This window comes from Carya illinoinensis, chromosome 15, assembly GCF_018687715.1.
Source record: "Carya illinoinensis cultivar Pawnee chromosome 15, C.illinoinensisPawnee_v1, whole genome shotgun sequence".
Lineage (NCBI taxonomy): Eukaryota > Viridiplantae > Streptophyta > Magnoliopsida > Fagales > Juglandaceae > Carya > Carya illinoinensis.
In genome coordinates, this window is record NC_056766.1 from 46,062,682 (window position 1) to 46,084,458 (window position 21,777).

The 21,777-nt window shown below is 35.2% G+C and overlaps 1 protein-coding gene across 7 annotated transcripts; it reads left to right on the forward strand.

Moving 5' to 3' along the window:
- The first annotated feature begins 801 nt into the window (after positions 1–801).
- On the forward strand, positions 802–21,400 carry LOC122297529 (UPF0481 protein At3g47200-like). 7 transcript variants are annotated; one of them, XM_043107628.1, is made up of 4 exons: positions 18,722–18,865; positions 19,263–19,377; positions 19,479–20,148; positions 20,263–21,400. In XM_043107628.1, exons 3-4 carry the CDS (start codon positions 19,558–19,560, stop codon positions 21,205–21,207), a joined length of 1,536 nt encoding a protein of 511 aa, XP_042963562.1. In that variant the 5' UTR covers positions 18,722–18,865; positions 19,263–19,377; positions 19,479–19,557; the 3' UTR covers positions 21,208–21,400. The 7 variants fall into 7 exon arrangements, with proteins under 7 accessions (XP_042963564.1, XP_042963562.1, XP_042963558.1 ...); XM_043107624.1 differs by having other exon boundaries at positions 19,263–19,360; XM_043107627.1 differs by having other exon boundaries at positions 19,263–19,326.
- Positions 21,401–21,777: the final 377 nt, after the last annotated feature.

A 21,777-nucleotide genomic window follows, 5' to 3' on the forward strand; every position in this document is an offset into this window, starting at 1 on the left:
TGACGAATCTACTAATCTAATATGAAATTATAGATATGAAAATTTTGAATTTATAAAAAATTTATACTTTTTATTAAATTTTAAAGATAAATTTGATAAGTCCAATACTAGTGCTGTTAATGTATCTAATTACTCTTGTGGCATTGTAGATTCACACGTGGGCCTTGTAGCTTCGTTTAATATTGATCCGACTCTCTGAGTGAGGCAAACGAAGCTCAGGTCGATGCTCGAGTTGTACGGTTTTCTGAGGGTGGCAAGTAAAGTACGTAAAGTACTTGGTCTCATGTGAAGTGTGAACCAAAACTACTCATGCTGTCAAGAGCTTGTCGGTTCAGCTCTTTGGCAGCTTCTCTGTGTCTCTCACTGATATATTTTTTATCTTTTACAGTAGAGTTAGCAGACCCATAGATATTATATATTCTAGGCTAATCTCGGTATCCATTGTAGGGTGAAGTTGGAGTTTCTCATCACCAGGAACTCAGACCGTGAGTCCGGGAGTATCGATCTCTGCATCATGCTCATGTAGCTTTGCTAGCTTCTTGCGCGCGCACACTACGTACGGTACATATAATTCTTGCATACTGAAATTGAATTAATTAGCATGATATGTACGTAAATATATGCTATATATCTCACAAGATTAACTTACCAATTAAATATATAGTAGATTCACAAGATTAACTTAGTAATAACAATTGTATATACTTAGCTATATATATATATATTCAGTCGTACGTGGTTTATTTACTGCAGTAATTGTATAAGCAAATTTCCAGAAAACAGACCAATTAACCAGAATGATCTGTTGACGGACAGTTCGGTACGTACTGGCATGGGTTGCATGGTTTTTGGAGGTGATGCATGCATACATGTTTGTTCTTTACCTCAACCGTTAAGTACTAACTATGGTCTTAATCAGAATCTTAGCACATGACTGTGATTAAATTCTTTATTTATATATATATGGTACAGATGAACAACTATTGAGAACTAAGTTTCAGCATTTTCGTAACAATTAAGAAGAACTTAAAGCTAGCGCTGTTGAAAGAAATGGAAGATGTGGGAGAGGATTTTGAAACCAGTAATCAACAATCAAATGATGGTACTTCAGATGCAGTTGGCGATCAACTGGCAGCTTTTGGCAATATTGGCGCCAATTTTGGCTTTGTTGGTGAGGAATATTACAATCCAAATGAAGAGACACAATCAGGCCCAACAGTTGTTCCTGAGCATGCTATCCAAATCAACAATAATGAGAGACAAAAGCCTATTATCATCAGTGGATCAGGATGGTCGACATTGAAGGTTCCTCCACCTATATTCAAAGTTGACAAAGAAGCTTACGTCCCCAAGATTGTCTCCATTGGTCCATTTCATTATAATGAACCAAGTCTAAGAGCCATGCAAATTGAAAAACGGCGATTTCTCGATCGCCTAGTTCAAAACCAAACAGGGCAACTTATCCATGAAGAAAGTCTCAAAAATGCCATGAGAGAATTGGAAGAAAAGACCAAAAAATTCTATGCAGATGACTTTCAGACTATAGAACCAGATGAATTTGTGCAGATGATGCTTCTCGACGGTTGCTTCATTGTAGAACTCTTGTGTTTCTATGAGGTATTAATTAGTTATACATTCTAATTAAGTTGGTTTTTCGCTCTAATTTTTCCTTAGCAATTATGATCACACGAAGGCAAATTGATCACAATTATACTTCTTTACTGTTTGCAGAAGAATCGTGAAGGGGAACCCCTTTTCAAAACACGTTGGATGCAGACAAATATCTCTCGTGATTTAATTTTGCTTGAGAACCAACTCCCTATGTTTGTGCTGCAGAAGATTTTTGAACTTACTCCTAACTTGATGGGGGAGACAACTCTGAATACGCTTGCTCTTAGGTTTTTTGAACCCTTGAGACCTGGGAAGGAGAAATTTGAAGAAGGGATGTTGAACAAGCATGCCAATAGTGAGTATATACATCTATTAGCTTTGTTTCACTCTTCCTTAATTTCAGGGGATAAAACATACCCGCAGCAGCCTACAAAGAGTGAAAAGGAAAAAAAACATCTTAGGCTTCCTGGGAAAGGTTGGGTGCATAATGCTAAAACACTTAGTTATGCTAGTATTAAGTTCCAAGGAAAATCTAGTTGCATTCTCGACATACAACTTACAGGCAAGACGTTAAAGATTTCTACTATGGTCATCGATGATAGCACTAGCCCTGTGTTGAGGAACTTGATAGCCTATGAACAAAACAACTGCGATGTAACTCCATATTTTTGCTGTCTTGCGTTGTTCTTGGATAGCATAGTGGATACGGTCGAGGATGTCAAGATTCTTTGTAATGCTGAGATTATCAAACATGCAATGGGTAGAGACGAGGAGGTGGCGAATCTTTTCAACAGACTCACTAAAGAGCTGGTGTTTGATATTAATGAAGAGTATTGCTACATGACCAAGGAAATCGAAAACATCAATCGTCATTGCTGAATGCACGACATTAGAGTTCGAATTCGCCGTTTTCTTGCTAGGCTAAACTACAAAGGATCACTCAATACAATCTTTTACATTTTGGTCACAATCATCTTATCCTTTATTGCTATAAATCCTCCAAATGACAGCCCCTCCTCAACTAATGGGTTGTCACCTACACCTCCACCTCCGCCTTCACTATAACCATTTCGACAAAAACAAAACACCATTTGAAATGGTTGATGCAGGTTTATCTAGTGGAGCCAACATTGATCAATGAACCACGTGGTTGCAATCATTTGGCTTACTATTGCTTTTTTAATAGAACTGGGAGTATTCAAAGTCTCATTATGTAGAAGTGTCTTTTAATAAATAAATAAATAAATAAAGTTGGGTATGCTCTATTGTTCGTCCATTGTATATGTATGTACTATGTGTATTATGTTTGAATTTCAAATCAAATAAATCCATCTTGGAATTAGAAGTTGTTGGGATTTACTGACAATCCATGCTACATATAGATTAATGTGACCTACATAATTTTTCTAATTTGTAAAAAATGAAAAATATCTAATTCCTTCGATTTTCTGTCACACATATATATTAGAATATGTATGTACTTCAAATAATGAAATCCATGTATATGAAATGAATGTGTATGGGTAGATCATCCGTTGCGATGGCTGTGATCACATGCAATTTGTAAAAGAACTCAAAAGTAAAAGATGTAAGTTTGACAAAATGGTCTCCTCCGTTGATGGAGGAAGTTACTTAATTTTATTGTATATTAACGCCTTTACAATTTGGGATTGACAAATTGTGATCCAGCTTGATGGAGACAAATTAATCGGGTAGATAATTAAAAGTATATGCAAGGAAAATGAAGAATGTACCAATATGCAACGTGTTAATCTCAAATGATCATCTTGGATGGTTTTCTTGTAAGGTGGAAATCCAATGAGTATTACACACCCACGAGATCAGAACCTGCATATACGTATCATGAGTGATCGAGTACGTTGCATCCTTTCCAACTTCCAAGATTGCATCCCTTCAAGCTTCCACGGAGATATATAAGTCCTATTGATCATAACTTGATAGTATTGCTTATATATATAACCCAATGCTTTCTATGATATATATTAATATTGGATCCATTCAAGTGTATATATTGCTTCATTTCGTAAATCATGGCTGTTCCATTGAGCTGAAAAGTAATTCTCGGAACATATATGTTTCCAGTAAGAACTGAGAAGACAACATGCATATATGCACCGTACCCTGCATTACAAACATAAATCTTAAAGTACCCGGAGGAAGCATAGCTTGAACACTAAAATCATCACCTACGAGGTCTCTTCCTCAATCGCCCGGTTTATAAAAAAAATAAGAGGGTGGTAAAGACGATTTAATTTAATGCTTGTGACTTTATAATAATTTTAAGCAATTATAACTCATGTTATATTGATTAATTAGTGCTTTAATTTAGAGTATAAATCATTATATAGATCATGTCGACATGCCAAGTATCAATTCCAGCAGACTTGTGTTCTTACTGTTTATAATTATTCCAATAGACATGACTAACTATAACATGATTTATAAGTCCAATTAAACGTGACGTAACATTTTTGTGTCATTAATTTCCATGCATGCTTAAATACATAAGATCAGGCAAATCTCAAAACACCCAATATATATATATATACTATCATGTTGACACCGATATATGCTTAAAACACCAATTTGCAGTGCTACTAGCCGGCTGAGCGGCAACCCACGGCGAGGGCAGGGATTGCAATGTAGTCATGTTATGTACGTACTGGGCTAATTACTCCAAAAAATAAACCGCAAAAATATTGTCCCTTTTAACACGCATTTCAATATAATCCAAACAAATGAGATACCTTAAGTCCCAAAGCTTATATACAATACTAAGATCCCATACCAACTACCACCAACTACAGACGCGTCTTGTCCGCCAGAATGCAAATGAACTTTTAAAGTGTCATGCCATGATTTCCATATGCATGCAGCTAATAAAGAAGAACGAAAATCTGGAATAATTATTGACATTACATTTTCTAGTTGCCTAGCAAAATAAAATGTAGAAAAGTAAACACCGTAGAACATCTTTGAAGTTCCATGCATCCACTTGGCTCTATAGCCATGCATTTAAGGAAACCCTTAATTCATGAACCCAATATATAGCAGTTTTTTGGATCCTCTGGTTCAAGTAGAACACGTACGTACACTACTTGGAAGGAATAGATCATGATGTTAATGTTGTTGGCGCCGCTTGGTGTCCGATGTGGTGAGCGGCGACGAGAGTGAAGGACAGAGATAGGGGTTCATGTTTAACGGCAGAGAGAAAAGAAAAGAAGAGGAAGAGATAAAATGGGGAAAATGATATGGGTTGGGCTTGGGCCTAACATGTTGGACTTAAGTTTCGGGGTCAGATCACCCTTGGGCCTTGGTTATCAATTTATTTTCCACGCCTACAAATTATTCATAACTTCAAACTGTCAAGATTTTCCAATTGGACCCTATATTATTTATATTTCTAATTCTCTACTCCATCAATATCTAACCATTAACGAGAACTAGCTAGCTAGTTGTTCATCAACTTCATCTTAATAATTAAGCCATAACCAAGCTCGGTAAGTACGAGATGAAAATAATAAATAGTTTTAGATGATGAACATAAGTTCACTAATCCATTTCTAATGTCAGACCTAATTAATTTAAGAAAGATGATTAACCTACAACTGTCTTACAATTTTTTTACTACTCTATATAAAATAAAGCTGAATCCTTTTATCCAGCTGCTTACACCGCACACAACTGCTATTAAAGTAAGTGTATGGTGTAGAAATGATGAATATAATTATTCTTAAATAAAAGACAGTTTTGTAAAAAATAAATATATTTCTAATGAAATACTATATTTCTAACTATGCTTATATTAATTGAATGTCAAATAGATAATTAAAAATAATTAATATTCTTAATTTAAAAATCAAAGATCTTTTGGCTATCCAATCTAGCTCGGGTGGACACGTAAAAAATAAAGATATTATTAGATGGGTGCGAGTCACATTAATCGCACATAGACTAGAGGAAGACTAATTGGTCACATCTAATCTGTTATATATTAATGTATCATGCATGATATATATAAATATATATATATATATATTTATATATATTAGGTGATACCGACAATAATCAAGTCATGAACCCCAGCCGGCCCCCTCATTTAGCATTTTAGTACTACTGGGGCCCTTCGATTAGTGTCTCTCATGCACACGTCCGAGCATGACCAAAGCATTAGTACGTACTACGTAATAAGAATTACCGCGTAAATAATGGATTTCACATAATTATGACTTCCAAGAGTTATATATAGGTAATTTAAACTTACATATAAATATATATATTATTAAAAAGATGAACATTTATAACGAGTTGTTTGTAATAAAAATGACTATTTGATATAAAAATAGACTTATTTTAATAGGAAATAATCACTTTAACATAAAATAATTAGTTTTTTTATATTGAATATATATATATATATATTGCTTTAAAAGGTTCTCATTAGAACTTGAATCAATATTATATATATATATATATCCATCCATCCATGCATGCATAATCTTGAATGGATGGAAGAAATTTATTTGTTCGATATAACTTTTAAAATATTAATTAATTCAATGACCCATGGATTTATTAATTAAGTTGACGTGACAATCAAAATCAATCCCCAATCAATAATATTAAAAACTAATAGACATGGATGCACAGTAAGTACAATTATAATAAGTACTTGAGAGGGACTGATCTTGGATCGTATATTTTTTTTCCTACGTACACATCATGCATGGATGCACACATACAACGTCAGAGCTTAGAAAAGCATCAACACTACTAGGATATAAAGTAACAGATTCATCATATATGGAGTCTTGCAAAGACCAATACTCAAGTGTGAAAGCACAAAATAATCAGTTGGGCCAAATAATTAGCTCCCAACAAAAGATCAGAAAATTATAATGTGAAAGTGGAATATCCACGTGTCTCTTGCCAGGGAGATTAGTTAGGAAAGAGAAAAATTTTCAAGCATTCTAGATCATCCTCTTCAACCTCATCGATTTCACAAATTAATAATCTTACCAAAGATTTGGAAGTTGCACGGTTTGAGAATGAGTATATGAGGTCTAGATAGTAAGAGTAGGCGACAGTCTGATTTAGAGACGCATTTGCAGGACCAACAAAAAGACCAAAAGGAAAGAATACGCAGTGAGGTCTTACAGCAAGTGCAGCGGAAGATAATGGTGCAAATAGAGCGTGTTATGTCATTGCAACAGAATCGCGATCGACGAGGAAATAAAAAGAAATTAATTTTATCAATATATTATATTTTTAATATCTAATTTCAAAACGGTTGAAAACATTGTTAGTTGTGAAATATGTTATGTAATATGATCCAATTAGTATGTTTTTCAATTGGATAAGATTAGTATTTCTGATATATACATTTGAACAGTGTTTCACATTCGAACTAATGTTCGAAAGTAATTAGACAAAATTATAACATAACATTCGAACGTATAACTAAACGTTCGAACGTAGTACTCACTGTCAAATGACCATAACGTTTAAATGTTTATGTTCCAAACCTCCGAATATATCACTTGCATTCGAATGCTACGTCGTTAATATTTGAATTTCCTGAAAATGACAAGTCTATTTTTCTTTCTACACTATGTACATTTCAAGTATCTTCGTAGCAACTTCCCTGAAGACTCCGTGAAGCCAATGAATGAGTCAATACCGCGTTAACTTCTTGGCAATTTCCTTGTAACTTCTTTTTCCAGCTTTAAGAGATGTCATGTTCACACAATAACTCTCGTGAGTACTTCTAGCAAAAACAAAATAGTGTGGTACAATGACAACTGCGCATACCGTCCAAGCTGTACACCATGATTGGGGTCAGGATTGTGTTAGTCAAGAGTACCATAAGGTCCATAATTATTGCATCCACTGAAGTCCGACACCGTCACATGGTATGCTTTTTTAAAAGTCTTGCTCACCCATAATGTAGTTTGACAAATTGTTTTGAAAAAATTAAATATTTTTTATTAAATATTTTTTAAAAACAGAAAAAATTTATAATATCATTAAAAACATAATTCCTTAATTATTAAATAAAAATTAATTATGTCGAGATCAACCATAATTGGAAGGAGTAGCATTATTCTTTTTTAAATCATAAAAAAAAGGTTACGTATAAGAAGAAATTGTTGGGTAGGGTCTTTGGCGTTTATTGTCCTTAATATCTTGATTCTATTAGAACATTAGTAGTAGGCTAGTTAAAATTAAATTTTAACTAAAGAATAATTAATGTATCAAATAAAATGTAGTAGTGAGTTTAATAAATAAACAGTATTTTTAACTTTAGATCATATGGTTGGTCAAATTTGTTGAGCTGAAAGAATTGGCCGAATATTATTTTTAGACTATAAAATGATCTTTCCAAATGCCAACGTCGGTTTGATTCTTCTCTGTTTGATTCTTCTATGTTTGGATGATGCGCTTTTATTTTCAATTATTAAAATAATTTAGTTTTAAACGTAAATAATTCTTAGGTTAATTATACTTTATCTAATCGAACTTTCATTCAATTTATAATATTCATTCAAAACTAATGACTGCATCAAAGTAGACCTGCTTACTTTCAAAACTTTCCAATCCCCCCTTTGGTCTATCATCAGCGTTAAATCAGACGAAAATTGAGCACGTGCAGCTTCTTCACCTGCAAAGACAAAAATATCTCCAAGAAAAAATTTCACTTTGCCCCTTCAAACTTTCACACAATTCTCAATTTGCCTCAAATGTCATATTAAATTAGATTTTTATAATAAATTAAATTTATTTTTTATAATAAATCTGAATTTACAAATTTAGGATAAGAGACTATAAAAAAGATAAATATTTGAACTCAGTAAAATACTATGATATAATTTTCTAATTTTTTTTAATTTTTACAAATATATTTGAATAACTCTATATAAATTACACTAAATATATAAATATATATAACTAAATATATAATATTAATAAAAATAAAACTTTATTCTTCTACCTTATGAATAGTTATTATTCTCATTTTATTCTTGATTTTGATTAATAGCTTGAATTCTTATTTATGAAAGTGAGTTATTATTTCTCTTCGTAAAACCCCACAAAATTAAAACTCTCTTGTAGTGCCTTATGCGAAAAGCTCTCTTTTATTCCACAAACTAAAAAAGAAAAAACTAAAATTAAAAACTGACAACTTCCCTTCGTCCGTCTCACCCTTAATATAGAACTCCCAACATATTGTTTTGAAATTCTCCACCGAAAGCAAACATGTTGGGCATTTTGTTTTAATTAATTGAAAACAATAATTCTTTTATATTTATGGTATGCTAGGTGTGTGGTGTAAAAATGATGGGTACAATTATTCTTAAATAAAAGACAGTTTTGTAAAAGATAAATATATTTATAATGAAATACTATATTTCTCCTCTCTCGACACTTTCTGTGGCTTTTCATGTAGTGCTTGCATGTGGACTTTCTTGGTGTGCATCTTATTTTCATTTATAAAGACATGCCTAAGTGACTTTAATTTGTCTATTTCATGTTTTATTATCGTATGTTTTATTATCTTATTTTTTATGTTTATTAACTAATTTATAATGAATGGTAAAATATGATAAAATTAAATAAATTAATAATTAAAAATTTTAAATATTTTTTTAGGTTAATTTTATTTTATTATTATATAATAAATAATTTGATATAAAAATTTAATGTAAATAAAATAATTAAAAGTTAAATTTATCTCATATTGAAAAAATTTATCCATTTTCTTTGATTAATCCGTAGAGGATACTCTTACCGATGCAAACAGTATGTGCAGAATCATGACTATAAAAATTGACTTGGCAGGCTCAAATGGTACTTTGACAGTCATTGCTCACATTCTCTGAATCAAAGAGAGAACAGGAGGACTTCTCAGATCATTACAAAAAGTTTTGTAAAATCCAAAGATACTTTTACTTTTTACGTGTGTAATGAATCTAAAGTACAGGCTGAACTAGAGGTATATATAGGTAATCGTGTCATGATTATTTGCGATAAAAATAGTCTTATTTTAATAAAAAATAATTAATTTTTTTATATTGAATATATATATATATATATAATGCTTTAAAAGTGACATATATATATCCATCCATGCATGCATAATCTTGAATGGATGGAAGAAATTTATTTGATCGATATAATTTTTATAATATTAATTAATAAGTTATTATTATTATTATTGGACTAATTCAATGACCCATGGATTTATTAATTAAGTTGACGTGACAATCAAAATCAATCCCCCACAGTAGGTACAATTCTAATAAGGACCTGAGAAGGAGTACTGATCTTGGATCGTATATTTTTTCTCCTACACATCATGCATGGATGCACACATACAACGTTAGAGCTTCGAAAAGCATGATGAGTACTACTAGGATATAAAGAGACAGATTCATCATATATGGAGTCTTGCAGAGACCAAGACTCCAAGTATGAAAGCACAAATAATCAGTTGGACCAAATAATTAGCTCCCAACAAAAGAGAAAATTATATATGTGAATGTGGAATATCCACGTACGTGTCTCTCGCCCCGAAAATTAGTTAAGACAGAGACAAGATGGACAAGAATAAAAGGATAGCCAATGGTTCTAAATGATAGATAATTTTGATAACAAGTTTTATATATGTATTTTTTTGTTTCGCAGAATGGTAACCAATTAATGATGAGTAAGCATTAATTATTTATATATAACTGAAAATTGGATCAGATTTTCAGTTTTTCTTCTACATCTACAAGTTTTATATATGTATTTTTCTTCTACGCAAAATATTTTGCACACCTGACGTAGGATTGCATCTAGTATATATTATTCTATATACCATCCAATTTGGTCTATGCACAACCTTAATTAGCTAACTATACCTATTCAAATTATTTCTAACTTTTTCTACAATTTAATTTAAAGTTAGAAGTAAGTGGAGGCTAGCTAGTAGATATCTGGCCTGATATATGCGGAGCCAATATTTCAAAATGGGTTCATAATTTTATACACAGAGGGCTAAGCTACAATGTTTTTAGAAAGCTTAACCTTTATATAATTATATATATTTATTCATGTTTTGAATGCTTTTGCGTTGTTTTTAATTAATGCTAGCTAATCTATATAATATTCACTACGCACGTACTGATCTAAACTAGCTTTGAAACCAAAGGTCAATAACGTGGTTAATTCATCTCTTAGCTAGGAAAATTAATTAATTAATGGTAATAATTCCAATTTGTTTAAATATAATCAATGAGACAAATATACGATAAATGCTCATTTCGAAAAATTTAGTTCCAATACTACTACTCCATTGTGAATTTCAGCCTCATCATGTATTTAAATCGATCGCAAGTAGTTACTATATATGGTCGGAATGAGAATCTCAGCACATTGTGATTAGTTTATTTATGGTACAGATTGAAAAACGTCTATTGAGAATTAAGTTTCAGCATTTTCATAATAATTAAGAAGAATTGAAAGAACTAATTGTTGAAAGAAATGGAAGATGATCATGATCATGATGTGGGAGAGATATTTGAAACCAGTAGTCAACAATCAAATGCGAGTACTTCAGATACAGTTCGCCAGACAACTTTTGGCATTGGTGAAGAATTAATCGAAGATGACAAGCCAAATGATCAAGATCAAAGGCGTACATCAAGATCAGTCCAGAAGCATGAACAACGTAGAAGATTAGGAAAAATTGTTTCTGGTCAACATGCGATCCGAATCAATGCAAGTACCTTGGATGCAGTTTGCTAGCCAACTATTGGCAATATTGATCATGATGAAGCAGCGGCTTTTGGCATTGGTGGAGAAGAAGATGGCAATCCAAATGAAGGGAGACGTCTAAGAGTCCAGACAAAGGATCAATGTAAGAAATCAAGAACAGTTGTTCCTGAATGTGTGATCCGAATCAACGATAATCAGAGACAAAGCCTGTTATCATCAGCGGATCAGAATGGTCAACATTGAAGGTTCCTGCACCTATGTTCGAAGTCGACAAGGGAGCTTACATCCCCAAAATTGTCTCCATTGGTCCATTTCATTATAATGAATCAAGTCTACAAGCCATTCAAGCTCAAAAATGGCGATTTCTTGATCGCCTAAATCGAAATTAAACGGGGCAGCCTATCTTTAAAGAATGTCTCAAAAATGTCATGATCGAATTGGAGGAAAAGACCAGAGATTTCTTTGCAAAAGACTTTCAAGCTATAAAGTCTGATGATTTTGTGAAGATGATGCTCCTTGACAGTTACTTCATTGTTGAACTCCTGCGTTTATACGAGGTATTAATTAGTTAAACATTCTAATTAATTTGGTTTTTACATTCTAATTTTCCTTTAGCAATTAAGATCACATGAAGGCATGTTGACCACATTTATACTTATTGACTTCTTGCAGAAAAAATATGTGGGGTAGCCCATTTTCCAAATACGATGGTTGTTGCCAAATATGTCTGGTGATTTCCTTTTGCTTGAGAACCAACTCCCTACATTCGTGCTACAAAATATTTTTGAACTTACTACCTCAAAGGGGGAGGCAAGTCTTGATTTGAACATGCTTGCTCTTGGATTTTTTGAACCCTTGAGACCTGGGAAGGACGAATTTGAAACATTTATGTTGCACAAGCATGCCACTGGTGATTATATACATCTATTAGCTTTGTTTCACTCTACCTTAACTTTAGGGGATAACATATGCATGCAGCAACCTGCAAAGAGTGAAAGGAAAAAAACACATCTTATGTTTCCTGGGAAACGTTGGGTGCATGATGCCAAAACACTTCAATATGCTAGTATTGAGGTCAGAAATAATTCTGGTAGCATTCTCGACCTAAAGCTTAAAGGCAAGATGCTAAAGATTCCAACCATAATCATTGATGATAGCACTGGCCCTTTGTTGAGGAACTCGATATCCTTTGAACAAAACAATCACTCTGCAGCTCCATATTTTTGTTGCCTTGTAGTGTTCATGGATAGCATAGTGGATACGATTGAGGATGTCAAGATTCTTCGTGATGCCGGGATTATCAAACAGGCAAAGGGTGAAGATGAGGAGGTGACAAATCTTTTCAACAATCTCACTAAAGAGTTGGTGTTTGATATTGATAAGGAGTATTGCTACATGACCGAGCAAATCGAAAACATCAACCGTCTTTGTCGAGCACACGACACCAGAGTTCGAATTTGTCTTCTTCTTGCCAGGTTGAACTACAAGGGATTACTCACAACATACGCTTCCATTCTAGTTACAGTCATCTTTTCCCTTTTCGCTGCTAAGTTTTCAAGTTACAGCCCCTCACTTAATCAGTACTATCCACCTCCACCCCCACCTCCACCTCCGCCTTAACTATAAGCATTACGACAAAAACAAAACACCATTTGAAATGGTTGGGGTAGGTTTATTTGGTGGAGCCGACATTGATGATCAAGCCCTGTGTTTACACATCATTTAGCTTAGTCTTGGTTTTCAATAAAGTTGGGAGCATTCAGAGTGATCTCATGTAGTAGTTATTTTTTTGTTATTTTAATTTTAAATCAAGTTTTGTATGTTGTGGTGTTGTTTCATTGCATATGTCAATACTATGTGTATTATGTTTGAATATCAAATCGAATAAATCTATCTTTGAATCAGAAGTTGTTGGGATTACTCCCAATTCATGTTATAATATATTGTGACTAGCCTCCATAAATTTTCTAATTTATAAAGAACAAAAAATGTCTTCAATGTTCTGTCACACATATATATCACAAATATGTGTGACAAAAATGATTTCCTTAAAAGAAAAAGTTTGATGTGGAGGATGTTACTTTACAATTTGGGATTGATCAATTATCACCAACTTCTTGAACATTCTTACCATTTTTTCTTGGTTCACTAGGGAAATTTGGTCTATGTGATCCAGCTTGATGGAAACAGATCTGGTAGATAATTAAGAGTCTGCAAGGAAATTAAATGAAGAATGTACTAATTATATGCAAAGTGTTAATTAGTGATCTCAAATGATCATCTTGGATGATTTTCTTGTAAGGTGGAAATAACACATTCCCTAGTAACACATTTAGACCTATTGGGAATTAATGTGTTAAGTCTCAAATAACACATTCCCAAATAAATATTACATACCCACGAGAGAACTATATATAGAGTTGCATGCATCCCTTCCAGGTAGATAACTAATTATACAAAAACAATGTTTACTATGATATATATAGAGAATATTATTCTCGGATCCTTGAGCAGTTCTACGGAGAAGCCACTGTAGTGGCGCACACATTGCACTTATTACGTGGCTGCTTTGTATTCAATTTTTTTTTCCTAATCAAAACGTGCTTTTTGATTGCATTTGAAATTCGATTTCTGATTTATCCCAATTCGAATTCATCCAGTGAATACCCTTCTCCCTTGCCAGGGACCAGCGTGCACTTCCTCTGGCTAGAGCCTCACGACGACACCGTCTCTCTCTTCAGCGCCACCGAGCGGCACTGCTTCATCTGCCCAGCGCCGACACTCCCCGCAAGCTATATTTCGAAGCAAATGCGAATTGAATCCCACGAAACCCAATCTCCTGCATCGTCACGAACCTGCATCGAGGTTCCTCTTCCCAGGGCCACCTCGCGATGGCGTCTCCATGTTCAACGCCACCTCCCAATGCTCCTATGTCTGCCGAGCGCTGCAACTTCCCGTGAGTTGATTCAACAGACCAAACCAGCAACAATTGCCCAAATAGCTCCATTTTTCCAATAGTTTGCTCAACTTCGTAGGTAAATATTTTTCATTTTCCAATCAATACTATTATGTTATTCATGTGTACATTGAGATGGGATGCTTTGTGTTTTCTGAGATGGGTATCATGACTTAGGGCATGGAGAAAAAAATTGTTCTTTGTGAGCATATGTGGAAGAAACCCATCTAGTTTCAGAGTCTTTATTCTCTTCTGCTTTCATTATGGTCTGTTTGATGAAAAAAACCCATGTATGACATCTTTCCTTTCGTACATATTGCTACTTTCAGTATATATATCTTTCTTTTTTTGGAAAATAGGTTGATGGCTGGGGCTTCATTTTTTCGTGATGCTCGGAGTTTGTTAGGCATTTTTTTATACTTATTTGGTAAAGATAGCTTGTTCAGTTGTTTTTATCATTTTTATTAATTTGTTTATTATTGTCAAGAGATCAAATTTCCTCTTGTTTTTTTTTTTTTTTTTGGCATATGTAAGTGTGAGTTTTTTGGTCCTCATGGACAGTGAAAACACCTCCTCTGCAACTTGAATACCACCAAGTCTAGCTACATATTTTACACCTTGAACTCTGAAACTCAAGGTATTTTTAGAAACGAGACTCCGAAACTACTCGGTTATCACGAGCATGGTGTCGGTTGGATTGACTTTGCTCGATGATCCCTAGCAAAGGTTATTTTTTGGCATTGCTCGATTATCCCAATCAGTCTTTAGATCAAACTAGCATGCTCAATGATCCTAAACGAGGCTTTTTTTCTTACTCTGCTTGGTCATCTCTAGAATTGTGTCAATCGAACTGGCATTGGTCAGTGATCCCATGTGGCACCCTTGACCCCACTTGTTTTTTGGCGGAAGTCGTAACGTTGGGATGCTAGCCACTCGGGTCATACTGTCACAACCTCTAGAGGATTACTCGGGACCACACGTCAACACGACTCTTGGAGGGTCAGGATAGTCACATGGCTAGCCTGCTTGCATGCCTTGGCTCAAACCCTGACACGCAGTGGGCAGCCATGGAGGATACTGGCCATGCTCAGACCATGCGTACAAGCCCTCGCATGCCCTTGAGCTTGCACTTGCGCCCATGCATGCATGCCCTAGCACCACTTAGAGAGGCTAGTGAGGGCACGCCATCCAGCGCACAGCTCTAGCCCCTGCCTTATAGGCAAGGCTAGTGGTATGCCCACCAGGCATACCATCCAGCGCACAGCTCCAACTCATGCCTTTCAGCCCCAGAGTCCAGACTGTCAACTTGGGTCATGCATTCCCATTGCCTAGGCCACCAGCCCGGGCTATGCAGGACCACCGCCCAAGTCACTTGACTGGGCACTATAGCAGCAGCAAGACATCATCCTGTGCCCCCCATTAGGCCTAGGCTTGGCACCATGCCATGCCCACCATCAACAGGCCACGCACAGCGCCATGTCGTACCCACCATCAGACCAACACATGGCACTATGCCATGCCATGCAGCCAACCGCAGACCAGACCAGGACTAGCCCAGTCGTGGGCCATGCACCACCATAGCCCACGCCATGCATGCCACGGCCACCATGGGCCATTTATTTATTTTATTATTTTATTATTTGTTTTATTTAATTACTTGTTTAATTATTATTTTATTTGCTTTATTTATTTATTTTAATTTGCTAGGGAACTTTTGGAGGTTTACAAATTGTAAACTCTATAAATAGGACTCTTAGCCATTTCATTAGGGATCTTTGACATTTTTGAACATTGGAGTGGCCGGCCATAGGGGTTGGATTTATCATTCGGTGCTTTTGCACTTGGGTTTCTTGGGGTGCAATTCATGAATCCCCAAGGAGAAGGATCACACATTGAAATTCTTGAATAAGTGTGATTCTATTTATCTTTTAATATATTTTGAGGTTTTCTTTAAATCTTTGTGCAATTCATGAATCAAAGTTTGATTGGATTTCTCTTTGTTCTTTGGAGTTTTCTCTTTGTTATTGTGTTGGAGTTTTGTTGATTGGATCATTGTGAAGAGCCAAATCCTTCATTGGGATTTTCGGCCTTGTGTGTAGATTTCAAAATCTTTTGTGTTCATGTGTTTTCTCACATGTTCATAAGTTTTCCTTGAGGTTTCTTGGAGATTCCCACTTGCCAAACACCATTTGGCCTCCCTATTCCCATTGCCTTACACGTCATTCATCATTATCCTCAACCACAAAACCCTAGATCCATCACAAGCCCTACATGCCGACCTCTATTCCCACAACCAAACAAGCCATAAACCCTAGATCTCATATTGAGCCATTCGGCCATAGCCTCCTTGGCTTGGCCGAAACCCTAGATCCTCATTTCTCTCATCTCAGCTTTCCATAAATTGTTTGATTGGTCAATAGCCTTTGATTGACTCAATCAAATTCTATTTTCCACCAAAACAATTCCATTCCTTATCCATCCTACCCATTTTTTGCCACCCCATCTTCCATCTAGATCTCAACTCAAATTCCTACATTTCAGGAATTACAATTCCCTTCCTTTTAGGAGATCTACATGCCAATCTAGCCCTAGCCGTGTACCCCCTCTATCCTTGGCCGAAACTTTCATCAAACCCTAGCCAAATTTGCCCATCTCCCAACCATAGCACACGAGTGGCGCCTAGCAACCCAAGAGGCACATTGCTGTGCACTACATCACCCAACCCGATATCACCTAGCCTATACACCATCCATACTTCCCACTATTGAGCCCTAACCTCAATTCATCCACGCTCCATTTCGGGCTACACGTGATCTACACTAAGCAAATGAGTCCTATAGGTCGCTTAAGGAGCAACAAGGAGATGAGATGATAGAACATCTAGTGTGTGAGGGCTTGACCGAGGTCCCCAACACATACACCTTTAGCACATTGTAACAGCAAAGTGTGTGCATACATACAATATGCACACACTCTAGAATATTTTACTTGGCCTAAGATATTTATAACCTCTTGAACCATTTCAAGACACCCACTGGACCAAAGACATTTATACCATTTGAGTGTGAACATTTTACTTGGCTTGAGACATTTATACCCTCTCAGTCTGACCATTTTACTTTGACCTAGATATTTATACCCTCTAGTCCGAACATTTTACTTGGCCTGAAACATTTATAGCCTCTGAGTTTGACCATTTTACTTTGCCCTAGACATTTATACCCTCTGGGACCATTCACGCTGGTTGTTCGTAATCGGAATCGAGAGTTGTACCAACATAGATTCTTAGTACAATATTATGAAATTTCAGTAGATAGTTTTATGATAAACAACATACAACCAGGTATTTAATAAACAAACACATGTAAAAACAAAAAGTGCACTTCCTATGGTACGGTACAACCACACATTTACCTCGTAAATTACAAATTTCATCCCAAGACTTCATACTGCATTCTGCCACATCATAAATACACAGATATTCCCAACACTTCAGGAGACTACATGCCACAACCACACATATGAAAATATTCCATCGCCTTAACTTACAGATCACAATCACCACAATATCAAATGAATAATCATTTGCCACATTAGTACATAGTACACAGTCCATAATACACGATTTCATTGACATTATTTTAAAGTTAGGCCAAGGGCCACATATAACAAAAAAAAATCTATTTATCATCTTCTCATAATTATATGATATGATATTAGATGATCGGTTCACAATATTTAAAAGGTTAGCTCTGCAACTAGAAATTAACTGCCACATATTTTTCAAAAGAAAATACTAGTATGCCGCCTGAGTTTGCCTCATCATTTTGACCATTCATATATTTAATTTTTTTTAACTTTTTTTTTTACTTAATGATTAGAGAAGTGACTTTTAGTGTATTGATATATATTTTTTTATTTTTTAAAATATTTAAATATGCTGAAAAAATATAAATAAATAAAAAAATCAAATTTGTGTTAGGCAGCACGCCTAACGGTCATTGCTGGGCAATAGCTTAGCATGACTCGCAAAGGAAAATGCTAGTATATATAATACACCTAACATAGATCATAGTTAATCCTTATTACACAAAAAGAGAATAAAGACTAAAACAAACGCAGAGACCAAAATTCCAAGTATGAAAGCGCATATATATATATATATATATAATCAGTGACCAAATTATGAATTTGGATGCGTACGTGTCTCTCGCCCTTTTTCCTAGGCAATTAACTTGGTGATATTTTTTAAGCATGATAGAGATAAGCTAGATAGCTAGTAAAGAGCCAAGACAAGAATAAAAAGATAGCGTATGTATGGCTCTAAATGACGAGCAAATCCGACCTGTACTGAATGGAAGCTCCCCTCCACTTGCGCTGGAATTTTGGCTTTATAAAAGATGAGAGGGGGGAAGGGAGGTCGACGAGCATACAAGCACAGAGTCCCAACAGATTACTTTGGCGATCGAATGCTGCATGCTTGGTACTGCATGCCTCTGATCTTAAGTTTCATGAGCAGTAAGCGCCTAGCTGCTTTAATATCATGAGTTATTTCATTTCATCTCGGCTTAATTAGTAACTCGATGATGACTTTTTCCATTTATACATATATTTGTCTATCCATGCATATTCATGTTATATCATATATATATTAGTAATTATACGTATGTACGTACCTTTCGTATTTTCAGAGCATTTGCTAGCTGTTTGGTATAATTGTACTCATGATTAGTAATGTACGCGCGTACGTTGTCTGCTATTTTTCATGCCTTCTTATATATCTTGTAAACATGTCCATATAATATTATACATTGTTTTTTTTTTTTTTATCAGTTCTTAGTAATAACAATTGTATATACTTAGCTATATATATATATATATATATATTCAGTCGTACGTGGTTTATTTACTGCAGGTAATTGTATAAGCAAATTTCCAGAAAACAGACCAACCAGAATGATCTGTTGACGGACAGTTCGGTACGTACTGGCATGGGTTGCATGGTTTTTGGAGGTGATGCATGCATACATGTTTGTTCTTTACCTCAACCGTTAAGTACTAACTATGGTCTTAATCAGAATCTTACCACATGACTGTGATTAAATTCTTTATTTATATATATATGGTACAGATTGAACAACTATTGAGAACTAAGTTTCAGCATTTTCGTAACAATTAAGAAGAACTTAAAGCTAGCGCTATTGAAAGAAATGGAAGATGTGGGAGAGGATTTTGAAACCAGTAATCAACAATCAAATGATGGGACTTCAGATGCAGTTGGCGATGATCAACTGGCTGCAATCGGCGATGATCAACTGGCTGCAATCGGCGATCAACTGGCAGCTGGCTTTGGTGATGAAGAATATTACAATCCAAATAAAGATACACAATCAGGCCCAACAGTTGTTCCTGAGCATGCTATCCAAATCAACTATAATGAGAGACAAAAGCCTATTATCATCAGTGGATCAGGATGGTCGACATTGAAGGTTCCTCCACCTATATTCAAAGTTGACAAAGAAGCTTACGTCCCCAAGATTGTCTCCATTGGTCCATTTCATCATAATGAACCAAGTCTAAGAGCCATGCAAACTGAAAAACGGCGATTTCTCAATCGCCTGGTTCAAAACCAAACAGGGCAACTTATCCATGAAGAAAGTCTCAAAAATGCCATGAGAGAATTGGAAGAAAAGACCAGAAAATTCTATGCAAATGACTTTCAGACTATAGAACCAGATGAATTTGTGCAGATGATGCTTCTCGACGGTTGCTTCATTGTAGAACTCTTGCGTTTCTATGAGGTATTAATTAGTTATACATTCTAATTAAGTTGGTTTTTCGCTCTAATTTTTCCTTAGCAATTATGATCACACGAAGGCAAATTGATCACAATTATACTTCTTTACTGTTTGCAGAAGAATCGTGAAGGGGAACCCCTTTTCAAAACACGTTGGATGCAGACAAATATCTCTCGTGATTTAATTTTGCTTGAGAACCAACTCCCTATGTTTGTGCTGCAGAAGATTTTTGAACTTACTCCTAGCTTGATGGGGGAGGCGACTCTGAATACGCTTGCTCTTAGGTTTTTTGAACCCTTGAGACCTGGGAAGGAGAAATTTGAAGAAGGGACGTTGAACAAGCATGCCAATAGTGAGTATATACATCTATTAGCTTTGTTTCACTCTTCTTTAATTTCAGGGGATAAAACATACCCGCAGCAGCCTACAAAGAGTGAAAAGGAAAAAACACATCTTAGGCTTCCTGGGAAAGGTTGGGTGCATAATGCCAAAACACTTAGTTATGCTGGTATTAAGTTCCAAGGAAAATCTAGTTGCATTCTCGACATACAGCTTACAGGCAAGACGTTAAAGATTTCAACTATGGTCATCGATGATAGCACTAGCCCTGTGTTGAGGAACTTGATAGCCTATGAACAAAACAACTGCGATGTAACTCCATATTTTTGTTGTCTTGCGTTGTTCTTGGATAGCATAGTGGATACGGTCGAGGATGTCAAGATTCTTTGTAATGCTGAGATTATCAAACATGCAATGGGTAGAGACGAGGAGGTGGCGAATCTTTTCAACAGACTCACTAAAGAGCTGGTGTTTGATATTAATGAAGAGTATTGCTACATGACCAAGGAAATCGAAAACATCAATCGTCATTGCCGAATGCACGACATTAGAGTTCGAATTCGCCGTTTTCTTGCTAGGCTAAACTACAAAGGATCACTCAATACAATCTTTTACATTTTGGTCACAATCATCTTATCCTTTATTGCTAGTAATCCTCCAAATGACAGCCCCTCCTCAACTAATGGGTTGTCACCTACACCTCCACCTCCACCTTCACTATAACCATTTCGACAAAAACAAAACACCATTTGAAATGGTTGATGCAAGTTTATCTAGTGGAGCCAACATTGATCAATGAACCACGTGGTTGCAATCATTTGGCTTACTATTGCTTTTTTAATAGAACTGGGAGTATTCAAAGTCTCATTATGTAGAAGTGTCTTTTAATAAATAAATAAATAAATAAAGTTGGGTATGCTCTATTGTTCGTCCATTGTATATGTATGTACTATGTGTATTATGTTTGAATTTCAAATCAAATAAATCCATCTTGGAATTAGAAGTTGTTGGGATTTACTGACAATCCATGCTACATATAGATTAATGTGACCTACATAATTTTTCTAATTTGTAAAAAATGAAAAATATCTAATTCCTTCGATTTTCTGTCACACATATATATTAGAATATGTATGTACTTCAAATAATGAAATCCATGTATATGAAATGAATGTGTATGGGTAGATCATCCGTTGCGATGGCTGTGATCACATGCAATTTGTAAAAGAACTCAAAAGTAAAAGATGTAAGTTTGACGAAATGGTCTCCTCCGTTGATGGAGGAAGTTACTTA

Bases quoted from the DNA above. Each gene is read 5' to 3' on its own strand.
- LOC122297529 (XM_043107628.1), top strand. From the start codon at position 19,558: ATGGAAGATGTGGGAGAGGATTTTGAAACCAGTAATCAACAATCAAAT. The intron at 20,149-20,262 runs GTATTAATTAGT...TACTGTTTGCAG, and splicing joins AACTCTTGCGTTTCTATGAG to AAGAATCGTGAAGGGGAACC.